The 15,153-nt window shown below is 44.8% G+C and overlaps 1 protein-coding gene across 1 annotated transcript in view; it reads right to left on the minus strand.

Annotated features, from left to right (window-relative positions):
* Window positions 1-14,355, minus strand: part of LOC141147935 (transmembrane protease serine 9-like) — a 70,207-nt gene extending 55,852 nt beyond the window's left edge. Inside the window, exons 1-5 of the mRNA XM_073635095.1 lie at window positions 14,328-14,355; window positions 12,973-13,171; window positions 11,641-11,912; window positions 9,483-9,652; window positions 7,701-7,923 (exon numbers count right to left, since the gene is read on the minus strand). Coding sequence (XP_073491196.1) covers window positions 7,701-7,923; window positions 9,483-9,652; window positions 11,641-11,912; window positions 12,973-13,171; window positions 14,328-14,355 — 892 coding nt within the window. The remainder of the gene's footprint in view (window positions 1-7,700; window positions 7,924-9,482; window positions 9,653-11,640; window positions 11,913-12,972; window positions 13,172-14,327) is intronic.
* Between the last annotated feature and the right edge of the window lie 798 nt (window positions 14,356-15,153).

A 15,153-nucleotide genomic window follows, 5' to 3' on the forward strand; every position in this document is an offset into this window, starting at 1 on the left:
GGGTAATCTGGCACCGTGCATTCCATGTGAAGTAACGGACAACTATACTAACTAAAAACAGTGTATCCAAATCAAAATCCCAGCAAGTCGGGAATGCCCCGTACACCCACTCCGCATAACTCATGCGATAGAAAAAGGGGATGCCTAGAGCCCTCCCCACCCTTTTATACACCTCTATGTTAAAGGGACACTGCAGCAAAAAGTGGTCCATAGACTCCACTTTACCAACACACTCCGCTCTAGGACAATCCCGATCATCCACAGGGCGATGCTTCAAGTTCCCTCTGACATAGAGCCTTCCATGGAAAGCGAGCCAGGCTTGATCCCTAAATTTCAAGGGGATTCTTTCTAAATTGATTAAACGCAACCCCTCCCTCATTACAGAGCCTGGGCAATCCCTTAAGGCCAGTGACACACTGAAAGCAGAGCTCAAAATCCTCTTCTCCAGAAGCTTCCTGGGGAGGGACTTGATATCCTCCACTGTCACCTGCCACTGCCGAAGTATTTTCAGACACGGGGCAACATAAGCCGGGAGCTTGCCATGTCGGACTCTCAGACTTTTCACTGGCCCGCCATCTTCCCAGCATCGCAGAAAAGGCCTAAAACAAGACTGAAAAATGCCCACCCATCCCGGCGGGTTTTCTGCTAGCATGTTACCAAGATTGTACTTTAAAAAGAGCAGAGAAAAGAAAACTATTGGGTTGACCATTCCTAGGCCACCCTCCCACCTAGACAGGTAAGTTACATTGCGTTTGATCAGGTTCAGCCTACTTCCCCATAACAGTTGGAAAAAACAGCTGTACACCCTTGCATAGAGAGATGCTGGCAAGATACAGACGAAGCTGACATACAAAAAGATTGGGACCAGGTACGTTTTGATCAAGTCAACCCTCTCTCTCAAGGAAAGCTTCCATTTCTTCCAGCTTGCTACTTTGGCATTGGCACACACCAACCTGCTTTCCCAATTTCGATGACCATAGTCACCAGGACCAAATTTGATGCCCAACACTTTAATTTCCTGCTGGGGCTCTGGGAAGGCATCCGGAAGTTCGAAGCTTTCACCCTCCTCACCCATCCAGAAAACTTCACTCTTTTCATGGTTGACTTTAGAACCAGAAGCCTCCGTGTACTGCTCTATCATAGAGACCACCTCCTGCGCCTCCTCTGTCCCAGAGACAATAACAGACACATCATCGGCATAGGCCACGACCTTCAGAGGCGGCACACCAGCAATGCCCAAAGGCACCCCGCACAAAGATCCACTCTCTAGCCTTCTTATGAAGGGGTCGATTGCGAATACATATAACAGGGGGCTCAGAGGACATCCCTGGCGCACACCAGAGCTAACCTCAAAAGGCCGTCCAACCCAACCATTAACCAGTGGGAAGCTCTCAGCCCCTCTATATAATGTCTTCAGCCAATCTATAAACCTCCCCTGCAGGCCGTATCTACCAAGTAGCAAATACAGGTACTCGTGATTGACTCTATCAAAAGCCTTCGCCTGATCCAATGCCAGCAAGTACTTTCTCCATCCAGCAGCCCTGCATCGTTCCAAAGCCTCCCGGACAGCTAAAACCGCTGAAAAGGTACTTCTACCTTGGACCGAGCAGTGCTGATGACTGGACAACAAATCGCCTGCTACTGACGACAAGCGCCAAAAAAGAATCTTCGCCAGGATCTTTCTATCAACATTAAGAAGACTGATGGGGCGCCAGTTCTCAATCATTGAGGGGTCTTTACCTTTTGACAGAAGAATCACAGCGGATTGCCTCATGGAGGGAGGGAGCGAACCCTCTTCTAGACAGCTGTTATAAACCTCTGCTAAAAAGGGAGCCAGAATGGACTTAAAACACTTGTAGAATTCAGCTGTCAACCCATCTGGCCCAGGCGATTTTTTGGTAGCCAGCTTCTCTATAGCATGAACTACCTCATCCACTGAAATTGGTTCTGTCAAATCCATCAAAGGCAATGTACCATTTCCCAATCCTGGAGTAGAATCCAGAAAGCTTTCCATCCTGTCCCGACAAAGGTCCTTTCTTCCCAGAAGGTCTGCATAATATGACCTGAAGATCTCCAGGATCCCTGATCTGGACTTCACCAGGGAACCCGTACTATCCCTCAGGCCTATGACCGTCTTAACTGCTATGCCTTGCTTACAGTTCTGGTAAGGATCAGGCGAGTGATATTTTCCATAATCCCTCTCCAGAACCAAGGAGGCATGCCGGTCGTATTGACACTTCCTAAGAAGAAACTTCACCTCAGAGATCTCCCCTGGATCTCCTCTATACGAGACAAGACGATCAAGCTTCCTCCGCAAATGCTGGTAGGCAATGTACATACCAAGCTGCTTCTTCTTACTTATGGCCTTGAAAAGTCCAATTGTCCTTTGTTTCACAAGCTCCCACCACTCTGACTTACTGCTGCAAAAGTCCAGAATAGAAACCTGTGCCTGAAAAAAATCCTCAAAGGATTGTCTTACCTCTACATCTTCCAGGAGAGCCGAATTCAGTTTCCAGGTACCCCTTCCCCTGGGTGGAGTGTCTGAGGCATTCAGAGTCACAGACAGCATACAGTGGTCAGAGAACTCCACCGCCCTCAACTCAGGAGCCGAGAAAGCAGAGTTCTCCTTTAAAAAAAAACCTATCTATCCTACTCTGACTATTCCCTCTCTGAAATGTGAATCCCGTGCTGCCAGGGCAGTGCTTAATATGCACATCTACCAGGCCTGCTTGTCTTACCATATCTCTAAGAAAAACGCTATCGTAACCCAGCCTGTCTATGGAGCCTCTCCTGTCTTCAGGCCTAATTATGGTGTTAAAATCACCTCCAAAGACAACCTGCTGGGACGTAAAAAGGAAGGGCTTGATCTCTGTGAGGAGGCATTTCCTGCCCCATTTTGACTGCGGTCCATAGATATTGATCAGGCGCAGGTCCTGCCCCCTAACAGAGACGTCCAAGACCATGCATCTCCCCATTTCTACCTCAATTACCCGCCGGCATGTTACCATATCGGTTTTAAAAAGGACCGCAACTCCGCTGCAGGGCTCAGCCGCAAGAGACCAAAAGGAGGGACCGCATCTCCACTCCCTTTTTGCTAGATGGACATCGGCCAAAGTATTGAGCCAGGTCTCTTGCAAAAATAAAATCTCGGCATCAAACTCGCTGAGCAAAAATAAGGCAATATCACGAGCTCTTGCAGATTTAATGCTGGCGACATTAATGGTCGCCACCTTTATCGGAGTGGGAACTGCCATCAGGATGATTGGGGTAGTCGTTTCTTAACCTTTGCCACACTCTCATCACCAGAAACAGCTCTCTTCAGACTACGTGACTCCCCCTCATCCATGGATGATAAAGAGAAAGATATATCAGACATCTCATCACCTGACAAAACTGAAAAGGTATTACCAAGAGGAACCCCTCCTGGGTCCGACTCTGAGGAAGAAATGACCACTTTACTTGTCTTCCTCTTCTTCTTTTTCTTCCTCCTAAACTTCTCCCACCCCTCATCATCCGAATCCCCCTCAACAGAGGGTGAGACATAGGATATGGACACCCTTCTATCAGCCCCACCCCCATCCTGCACCCCCACATTCCCCTGACCACGTTTGTGCCGCTGAGGGACAGGGACTGGAGGCCGAGTGGGAAGATCCGCCAAACCTGCCCCCCCAGCAGCTTCTGCCAGTCTGGAGGATCTACGTACAGTAGGATTAAGGACCACCACATGGGGGACAGACTCAGGGACCACATTACTAGGTGAAACAGAATCCAAAACAACAGATGTAACAGACACAGGAGGGACAGACTCAGGGACCACATTACTAGGGGAAACAGAATCCGAAACAACAGATGTAACAGACACAGGAGGGACAGAATCAGGGACCACATTACTAGGGGAAACAGAATCTGGAACAGATATAACAGAAACAGGAGGGTCAATAACAGTTTTAGCGGCCTCATCCTCCTTATCAAGTCTCTGCAACTCAGCCTCCAATCCTGGCAAGTTATGTAATGCCTCCGGGCACTGACTATAAGGATGACCCAGCTTTTGGCACAAATTGCACCGAATTTCAGTACAATCCTTAGCCAAATGGTCCAGATCCTGGCACAGTGAGCATTTCTTACGGGTACAGGTAGATGCAAAATGGCCTTTGTCTCCACATTTATTACAGACTTTAGGCTGACCCTGGTAAAAAATAGTCAGCCTATCTCTCCCCAGAAAAGCTGAACAGGGAAGGTGTTGAACTACATTTCCAAGCACCCCCAATTTTAGTGAGACTGTCCAGGCCCCTGTCCATATCCCATGCTCATCAAGGACCTTCCGCAGTGGAGCGAGGACCTCACCATATCGGCGTAGCCATACTATCAAATCAGCCTCTGGTATGGATTCGTTACGCACCAGGATCGTCACCGACTTTATCAGAGGCTGCCTGGAAATCACCTTTGGCACCAAACCACTCCACTGCGGAAGGCCCTTGCACCTCCTATATCGCTCCCAAAATAAATCCAGACCCTCAGGTTTTACAAAGGACAAATCAAATTCATAACTCCCCACTGGGCAAATCAAAACAAAGATATCTGATGCTTTAAACCCCATTTCCAGAACCAACTCAGCCACCCTCCCCCTTACTGGTGGGGTCCCCTCCCCCTCCCACTTCAATTGAACCACATTCCTCCTCCTGTACCCACCAACCATCCCACCACCAAGCCCCCCCAAATTGTGACCACTAAAATTCCCTCCACCCTCTTTGGTGCGACTCCCCAGAACGGACGCATAACTGCCCACATTTCTCCCAGCAGAAGAAGCATTTGTGTGCTTTGAACCGTCTGTCACATTTCTGGCAGATATCGATTGTACAGATTTGGTCTGCACAATCGCTGAGTCTTTCCTCTGCTGAGCAGGGAGAGCAATGTCATTTTTATTTTTCCCAGCAGTATTAACCCCTTCACCACCACCCACCACATTCATAGTTTTATCATTACTGTCATTCTTAATACTTGCTGGTATATTCACAGTTCCTGTAGTCTTCCCAACAGTGTCAGTTCCCACTGCTGTGCTGGTGGAATCTTCAGCTGGCCTGTTCTCCTCCATCAGGACAGGACTTTCAGCAGGCTGGTCTGACACCTCCATGGCTTCCACTGCACATGGTGCAATGTGCTGATCCCCTCCCCCATCACCATCAATCAGCTCTGCTGGAACACAGAGAGGCTCAGGTGAGGCAATCTCTTTGCTGGTGTCAGCCTTACTGTGTGAAACACATGCAGCAAACTTGATAGAGGAACTACTGGTCTCAGCAAATGCAGGAGTAGAAACATCCATGTTCAGGGTGTTTGGTGCAGGTCCATCTTCATTCCCTGGTTTATCTTTCCTCTCATCCTCAGGGATTTCTGATGGATCACCAGAAATGGCAAACTTGTCTGCTCTCAGGGGTGACTCCATCCGCCGGATGAAGGTCAGGGTGCCATGCTCACTCTCAACCCCCTGGCTGGTTGCCGCTGGCGATTCCAAGGCCTTACATGGGGGGAGAGGTGCAGAGGCAGATGGACCCGGGTCATCCATAACCTGAGGCTGCTGATCCATGCGACTTACTGACGACTGGCTGGCAAATCTCTTCTCATTCTCAAATTTTTCTTTAAAAGCTCCACTTCTGGCTTTTAATTTTTCCAACAATAAAGTTTGCTGCTTTACTTTTTCCTCATATTCCTGTAACTCAGGCTTCATGGCTGTGCGATTTCTACTCCAGGCCTGGAAGTATTTGGCTTTGAAGTTCTTATGGTTAGTTTTCAAAACTTGAAGTTTCTCTTCAGCCCTTCCAATTTCCCTAAAGCGATCAACAATCTTCTGTCTGAAGATACTCGCATCCATACCAGGGCCTGGACCCACAGTCAGATCTTCCACCTCCTCCTCACTAGGCCCCATGTCATCAGGGGGATCCCTCCCTGGGCCTCCCCCAGGATCAGGCATTGTTCCTGGGCCAAGCTAACAGGCAAGGCCCAGGCTTGAAAAAAAGGCTGGTTCTCAGAGAGCTCCTTGGGTGTGTCCTCCTCCTCCTTCCCACTGACCACCAATGTAAGGAACATTCTTCTCACTGACCACCAATGTAAGGAACATTTTTCCCACTGATCACCAATGTAAGGAACATTTTTCCCACTGATCACCAATGTAAGGAACATTTTTCCCACTGATCACCAATGTAAGGAACATTCTTCCCACTGATCACCAATGTAAGGGATAACCTTTCCACTAATTACTAATACAAGGAGCATTTTTGTCACTGACCACCAATGTAAGGGGCATTTATTTTACTGACCACCCATGAATTATTTTTAGAGTGGGTTCCACAAGACCTAAACAGATTTTAATGGTTAATCAGGAGTAAAAAAAAAAAAATCAAGGAAGACTGAATTAAAATATGTCTCTAGATACCTTTTTTTTTTGTTGTTCTAGATAGCATGGGGAAAGGTTAGAACCTCTGTCAAGCTTTATTGTTGCCTGTGTCCCCATTAAAGAGATGCGCCTCCTATTTGTACTGGTGGCCATTGTCATAGAACACACAGAAGTGAAGGGAAATCCACATTTTTAGAATTAGTCTTCAGAGCAAGAGATGAGGGGACATTTTCTAATGGGGGCACATGTTCCATGGACATCAAACTAAGGGGGGAATTCCCCTCACTTTTGGAGATTTCTTCTAATTTTCTGTTGCATCTCCAATATAAGAAGTGAACAGAGATTTCCCCAATGGTACACAACCAGCAAACATAAACTAAAAGAGGTTTTAACTGTTCAATACTCTATCCAAAACTGAAAAAGTGTTGGCTCAACATAGACTTTAATGTAATTGGGAATGACAGTGAAGGCATCCACCGAGACCATTAGTGCAGTGAATTGCTGATAATTTATTCAATATAAGCCTCTTCTTTTGGGAGTAGATTGTGCAGTACGATTGTTCTGTTTGCAATGGCTCTGACAAATGTTCTTTACTGTGTTTGAAGTGTGTTCTTCATCAAGATGAATGATACAAGGAAATAAATGATAGCACAGTAGCAACTCACCTTTAAATCCCAATTCTACCCTCAGAATGCTGCTGCTCCTTGAAGGACCAATCAGCAGTGTGCGAGAGGTAATGTGACTAAGAAAGCATAACCACTGAAGCCAATAGTAGGCATGTATGAAAAAAAAAACATTTCTGATACAAGGTCCACTTTAATTTTTATTTGTAATTCCTGATTTCAGGTCATTGTGGCACCATAAGAACAAATATGTACTACTAACCCAAATGAAAGCACAAACATTAAACCAATTACTATAGCAAACATGAATAAAGTAATCATAAATCTAATCTATCTATCTATCTATCTATCTATCTATCTATCTATCTATCTATCTATCTATCTATCTATCTATCTATCAGAAATTTGGTTGGTTGCCAAGAGTAGCTGCACCTCCACCTCACCTTTGCTGGTTTCTCAGCTTTGGTGGATAAACTGTATGGTGATGCCTGAGAGGAGCATATTTGAGCAGAAATTGATTATTTTTTACTTCAGAACTATCTGTTATTTTCAGGATTGTTAGTATCTATTTTTTCTTCTTTTGGAGGTAATGATGGTTTGTGGTTATGGTTAAGTGAACAGAAGACCACCTAATGCCAGGAGCATCCATGGGTTGTATGAAAGGTTAGCAGCCCCATCACCGATTATACCCTCTGGTTTGAGGAATTCTTCACATGTCTTTGTTGGTGGTGGGATATCGGGCACGTTGGTAAATGTTACTGACAGGTAGGTGTTGATCCAGGCTTGATAGGCTGTGACAAGGGTGTACACCCCAGGACGGAAGAACAAGCCGCAGCCTTCTCCCCAGCTTACAATCCCAACCTGGTACCAGACATTCTGGACTTTACACACCAGAGGTCCACCGGAGTCACCCTGGAAGAAATCAACAGTCATCATTTGCAATATCTATCTGTCTATCTCTCTGTCTATCTATGAATACTTTAAGCCCTAAAGCTGGCCATACATTATACAATTTTCTTGTTCAATTTCCTTTAGGTTTTCCTTCAACTACGTGGGCCTTCCTAATTGCATACAAATTGAAAATGTTTAGGTTTGACCTCATATTATATGGTTTTGGTAAAACTAAAGGAAAGTTGTACAAGACAATTGTATAACGTATGGCCAGCCTTAGTGCCTGAGGGTAAAACAAATGTTAATACCTGAACACAATTTTGCAATTTTGACGTGTGTTAGTAAAACTGCACATATCAAAGAGAAGTCTATCCAGGTGGATTATACCTTTGTTTTACCAGGGTTTTCTTTTTGTGGTAAATGATAACGGATATCTCCTGATTTTTCTTTTTTTTTTTTATTAGCAAAGGAAAACTGGCCCAAAAAAGGTAAAACAAAAAAAAATGTCCTTGCTATTAACCCTGACCTTTGACCCACAGCTTAACCCTAACACTAGCACTATCCCTGACACTGACCTACATCAAACCTTGATCTAGCTATTTTTTTTTTCCTTTATTTAAAAAAAAAATTCTATTATTTTGTTTTACACACTTTTGTTTGTGTACACCTTTCTCCCCTGCAATGAAAGAAAGACACAATATATCTTTCTCTCTATTCAGAAGAGAAAGAAAACACATGGGTGGGCTATACAGTGACTGATTACTGTGATAGCCAATGAGAGGCTATCATGGCAATCAGGTGATCAGGAACATGGAGTCTTGGGGAGAGCTGGGTCTCTGTGCTGGGAGGGCTTTGTGAGGCGAGCTATCAGCACAAAGAGAGGTACGCATATATTAGACCTCATGGATAAAGACCCACTTCTGTTAGGCTGCACATCTGCGTACTGTCGGCTGGAAGGGATTAATATCCATAGCCTTTTAGCATGGTAAATGTAAACCAGATCTTACATTTAAAGCGGAGGTCCACTGATTTTTTTTTAAAGTCAGCAGCTACAAATACTGCAGCTGCTATCTTTTAAAATAAGGACATTTACATGTCCAGGGCGTGCGCGATGTCGGCACCCGAAGCAGATCTATCCCTCGGCTGTCGGGTGCTGCCGCCGCCATCTTCGGTTAGGGAATCAGGAAGTGACTCCCAGAAGACAGCGGGGGGGGACGGACAAGGCGCCGGAAGTGGCATAGATTCCCGCAGGTGGCTCGGGTATCTATGCCCGGAAGTGGGAGCAAAATACCTGTATAAGACAAATATCTGCTCCCCCCTCCCCCCTGAAAGGTGCCAAATGTGACACCGGAGGGGGGTAGGAACCGGAAAAGCGGAAGTTCCAATTTTGGGTGGAGCTCCACTTTAACATGCTGAAAGGCTATGGACATTCAGCTTTCCTTTCCCCTTCCCCTTTCCCTTCACCTTCCCCCATTTTTCTTTCCCTTTTCTATTTTCCTTTTCTCCTTTCCCTTCCGCACTCCACTTTTCCCTTTTCCCCTTTATGATGTGATACCAATGACCACAAAAATGTTACTCACCTGGCAGGAATCCTTCTGTCCATGTTGAAAGCCAGCACATATCTTCTCATCCTGGATCATTACAGTATTAGCATTTTCTAAGGACCACATGTGGTACATCTGGTCACATGTTTTGGAATCAATTAGGGGAACCATGACTTTCTGGAGGATGCCATTAACAGGTTGTTGCCCTGTCGATAACCATGGAAAAGATGATTAAAATTTCTTCTGTAACACAATCTCTTTTTTTTTTTTTTTTTTAAATACTTCCTTCATTGGTGGGTCTTGTATGTCCTTTTATTGGCTTTTTCTTTTAAATCTAACCTCTATTTCCCTTCCTCAATTGTATGAAATGGCAATGGTCCTCAGTAGTGTAGGGCAGATACAAATGAAAATAGTTAGACAAGTACGTGTGTACAGGAAATCATCTAAAAGGGTAGTCCAATAGTTTGTTTTATCTTTTCCACCTACGCTAACTACTCCTATATTATTTTTTTATTATTATTTGTTTTTAAAAAATAATAATGATAATTGGGCTTTGATGGGAATGGGAAGTGGAAGTACAAGTTGTATAGATACACATCTGACTCTTATGCCGCTTACACACGACCGGACTTTCTGACGGGAAATGTCGGATGTGAGCTTGTTTACTTAAAGTCCAACCATGTGTATGCTCCATCGAACATTTGTTGCCGGACTTTCCGCCAACAAATGTTGGCTAGCATGTTCTCAAATTTTCCGCCAACAAAACTTTGTTGTCAGACTTTCCAATCGTGTGTACACAAGTCCGTCGCACAAAAGTTTGTGCATGCTCGGAATCAAGTACGAGCCCGTAGCGCTCGGTCTTGTAAAACTAGCGTTCGTAATGGAGATATCACATGACTATTGAACTTCCTTTTTATTGGCTCGCCATACGTCTTATATGTCACTACGTTCGTAATTGTTGGCCAACATTTGTGTGACCGTGTGTATGCAAGACAAGTTGGAGCCAACAACCTTCAAACGAAATTCCACGGTTTTGCTGTCGGAAAGTCCGATCGTGTGTACGGGGCATTACTTTTACAAAAGAAAAAAAAAGTGTTAATTTAAAGGTGTTTTGAACAGTTGGAAGGGAACAGCAAAAGCAGGACATACTGTATGCTCTGTATATCTTCAAACATAGCATTTTAATGTGCTGGAAAAACTAAAGAATCAATCCCCCCACCCCGTGTCTACAAAAACATAAAGTCAAAAATCACTTTCACCATGAATGCTTGGGCTGCACAAAGAATTTCTGCAGAACAGTAATCATGGAAATGTATTGAAGTTCATCATCCCTGCAGATAATACTACAAAATGGGCCAGAATCCACCCAACAAACAAAACAATAAAGCAAGAGAAGCATCACTGACAAGCCTAATCAGAAGTACATACAACTGGGTGTATTATCTCCAACACAATACATTGATCTTGATAGGGGGGATAACGAGAAGGCCTTTTTATTCCAGATGTCTTAAATATACCTAGGCTTGGGACAGATCAACAGAAAAAGTTCTTGGCCTAAATTGCATAGAATTTTGGACCTTCCTTTGCAATCTGACCACCTTACTGTCACGGTCAGAGATCAGACTTTCACCGACCAGCAGGATAGGTATACAAGCAGGTCAACCTTGCGGATGACGCGGGCTCACCCAAGGTGTGGGGGTCTAAGCACTAACTGGTATTCACCAGAGCTCCTGATAGTGGAGATGGGTTTAACTGTGTGTTAGTACCAGGTCGCAGTTCTCAGGATATTTGCATCAGGAGGTGAGCAGGTAGGGATCAAGCAGAAGCATAGGCAGTAAACAAGCCAAAGGTCAGTAACAAGTAGTTGCAGGTTGGGACCAAGCAGAAGCGTAAGCGAGGTTAAAGCCAAAGATCAGTAATATGTGGTAGCAAAGATACAGACAGCAAAAGGAGTAGTGAGATATTGGCTGGATAGAGCACAATAATCTGGCAAACAGGAAGTGCAAAGGCATGGCTTAAACAGGAAGTTTATGGGAGGAGCAAAGGGTTCAAGGTTTAAGAGAAGCAAGACACAAGGTAAGGTTGTATGAGGAATAAGGCAGGGAGCTGTCCAGCATCTCAGGTGGCTCAGGAAGAGGAGATGCTTCCAAACACAGCAGAGGTTTCAGGTTCAGATCAGGGTCCTGACACTTACCTTCAAAGGATGTTGTACCCCAGCCGGTCACCCAACAATCCATGCCACAGGGGAAGGTATCAGAGAATGTTGGCAGGCAGATTGGCATTATGTATTTTGTGAAGGTGACAGCATTGCCTAGCTTCACCAAAGCTATGTCCCCGACAGACCCTGTGCTTGTATATTGGCTGTTCAAGATGATTGTTTCTACGCGGGAAACAACCATATGAGTTGTATTCACATGCAGCTGGTTCAGACCCAGATAAACTTGGTAATCCTTTGGCAATGTTGACCTGGAATAAAGGACATTTAAAGAATATACCCCATGACTTTAATTTGCAGAGGTTGCTTTTCGATGAAGCATCATGTAAATATGTGAATGTTTAGCGCCTAGCCCACAGGTTCATTCTAATAACAGCAACCAATGTCAGTCTGCAGTTCACTAAAAAGATGTTGTTATAGAAAAATATTGGTTGCTAATTATGGATCCCTCCACACATGCTAGGGTGCTAGGTGTAATCCTAGATTTTGACTTCTCCTTTGGGGCCCACATGAATTCATTGGCTAAATCTTGCCACCTTAAGCTCCACAGCATTTCCAGAATGTACCCCTTCCTAACTAATGACACCCCAAAACAACTAATTCACTCCTTGCTTATATCCCGCCTTGACTACTGAACTCCTTCCTCACTGACCGACCTTTACACAGGCTACCCCCCTTCAGTCTATTATGAATGCTGCTGCTAGACTTATATACCTTACTAACCGATCTGTGACTGCTGCCCTTCTCTGCCAATCTCTTCACTGACTTCCATTAGCCCAACATATAAAATTCAAAATACTAACCACAACAAAGCCATCAAGCCATCAAATCCACAATGCTGCACCCAGCTACATCACCAACCTCATCTGCAGATATTGCCCAAATCATCCTCTCTGCTCCACCCAAGACATCTTTCTCTCTTGCTCCCTTGTTACCTCTTCCCATGCTCGCCTTCTTGACTTCTCCAGAACCTCTCCCACCCTCTGGAACACCCTATCTCAGTATGTCTGGTGAGCTCCTACGCTGTCTGCCTTTAGGTGTTCCTGGAAAACATCATTTATTCAGGAAAGCCTCCCCCACCTCCATCTATGAAACCACCTCCATCAGACCATCCCCTGCAGCAATTACCTTTTGTACCGCCTCCCCCTCCCTTTAGAATGTAAGCTCCAAGAGCTGGGCCCTCCTATTCCTTCTGTACTGAACTTTACTGTTCTGTCACCCTTTATAAAGCGCTGTGCAAACTTTTGGCACTATATAAATTCTGTATAATAATAATATTAATAATAAAAGAAAAAATATCAGAATACTCACTCAGCAAAGCAGTGGGCTGCAGTCAGCACCCATTGTGAGGAGATCAGAGAACCTCCACAAGTATGCTGACCTTTGAAGTAGAGACTGACCTGCCAAGGCCATTCGCCTTCCACAGAATCTGTGCCGCCAACAATTCTGTTGGAGACCGTCGGGGTGCCGCACACTGAATAATTTGCCGCAGATCCCGGATCAAACAATGCTGTATGAAAACAGAAAACATAACTGTTTTAGGGGTTTTTTGCTCAAAATCTAATGAAGAGAACCTTATACTGTCTTCAAAAGAGTATTAGCGCGTACACACGGTCGGACTTTGTTAGGACATTCCGACAACAAAATCCCAGGATTTTTTCCGACGGATTTTGGCTCAAACTTGTTTTGTCTACACATGGTCGCACAAAGTTGTCGGAAAATCCGATCGTTCTAAACGTGGTGACGTAAAACACGTACGTCGGGACTATAAACAGGGCAGTGGCCAATAGCTTTCATCTCTTTATTTATTCTGAGCATGTGTGGCACTTTGTCCGTCGGATTTGTGTACACACGATCGGAATTTCCGACAACGGATTTTGTTGTCGGAAAATTTTATCTCCTGCTCTCCAACTTTGTGTGTCGGAAAATCCGATGGAAAATGTCCGATGGAGCCCACACACGGTCGGAATTTCCGACAACGCGCTCCGATCGGACATTTTCCATTGGAAAATCCGACCGTGTGTACGGGGCATTAGAGTAGGAGCTGACCAAGCAGATCTGTATTCATAGTTTTCAAAAGAAATTGCTCTTAGTGCCAATATGTTTTTGGTAATATGTTGGCAAAAGCCACGCCACTGAGTTCCTGTGCTCATGTGTTTTAATCAAGGTTTGGGGAGTAAAAAAATAAATAAATCTAAATCTGTGGACAAGTACCTTCTAAGCTAGTGCTGCAGGAATAAACACATTTTGGTAGTTCATATAATGCTCCACCTATTTTATACAGAACATTTCTTTATTTTCCTGATCTTATCTTACCTTAGAATATTGTGATAAAATGTACAGTATAGAACCTTATTTAACATGACATGTTCCTATGGATGCCACAAAAAAAAACACTTTTTCAGCACATTTTTTATGCTGAACCCCCCCCCAGCTTATACTCGAGTGAGGGTCTCCTGCTGTATCATGCAGTCTTAACTGTTTGGCGGCGTCCACTGTAACAAAGCCCCGCCTCCTTCTTGTCCGTGATAGATGGAACACTGAACACTGATACAATGCTGGGAAAATGAATCAGTGTTCTGTCTATCACGGACGAGGAGGAGGCGGGGCTTTGTTACAGTGGACGCCGCTGAACAGTTAAGACTGCATGACACAGCGCTTATCACCTGCTTTGAACTGCCGCTGGGTAATCATGACCCTGCACTTCTTTACAAAGTACTGCTCACTGCCTTGACCCTTCCTTCTGTTTCATACTACACACTCCACAGTTCTAAACTGATATTTCTTCATTACCTGCACTACATGCTGTTCATTGCACTTTCTCTATGTACTGCTAAACATTGATACTACAGTACATACTATGGCTGCCCATCACACACACCAAGCAAGGAAGAGGGAGCAAGGCGGTTCTGTTATGTAGCCTGCAACCCACTTTTTGTTTTAAACATCACCTGAGTGTGAAAGCTTCAGATGGGCACAGTGAGGCTGCAGATGGGCACAGTGAGGCTGAAAATGTGCACAGTGAGGCTGCAGATGAGCACAGTGAGGCTGCAGGTGGGCACAGTGAGGCTGCAGGTTGGCACTAATGATACAGGTGGGCACAGTGAGGCTGCAGGTTGGCACTAATAATACAGGTGGGCATAGTGAGGCTGCAGATGGGCACAGTGAGGCTGCAAATGGGCACAATGAGGCGGTAAATGGGCACAATGAGGCTGCAGATGGGCACAGTGAGGCTCCAAATGGGCACAGTGAAGGCTGCAGATGGGCACAGTTAGGATGCAGATGGGCATTGTTTACCAGTAGCTGCTGCATTTCCCACCCTAGGCTTATAATCGAGTCAATAAGTTTTCCCATTTTTTGTGGTAAAATTAGGTGCCTCGGCTTATATTTGGGTCGGCTTATACTCGAGTATATATGGTAATTTGTACCTACAGGTAAGCTTATAATAAGTACCAAAGAAGAAAAAAATAGGATTCCCACTAATAAATGAAG

The sequence above is a fragment of the Aquarana catesbeiana genome, linkage group LG06, assembly GCF_042186555.1.
Source record: "Aquarana catesbeiana isolate 2022-GZ linkage group LG06, ASM4218655v1, whole genome shotgun sequence".
NCBI lineage: Eukaryota > Metazoa > Chordata > Amphibia > Anura > Ranidae > Aquarana > Aquarana catesbeiana.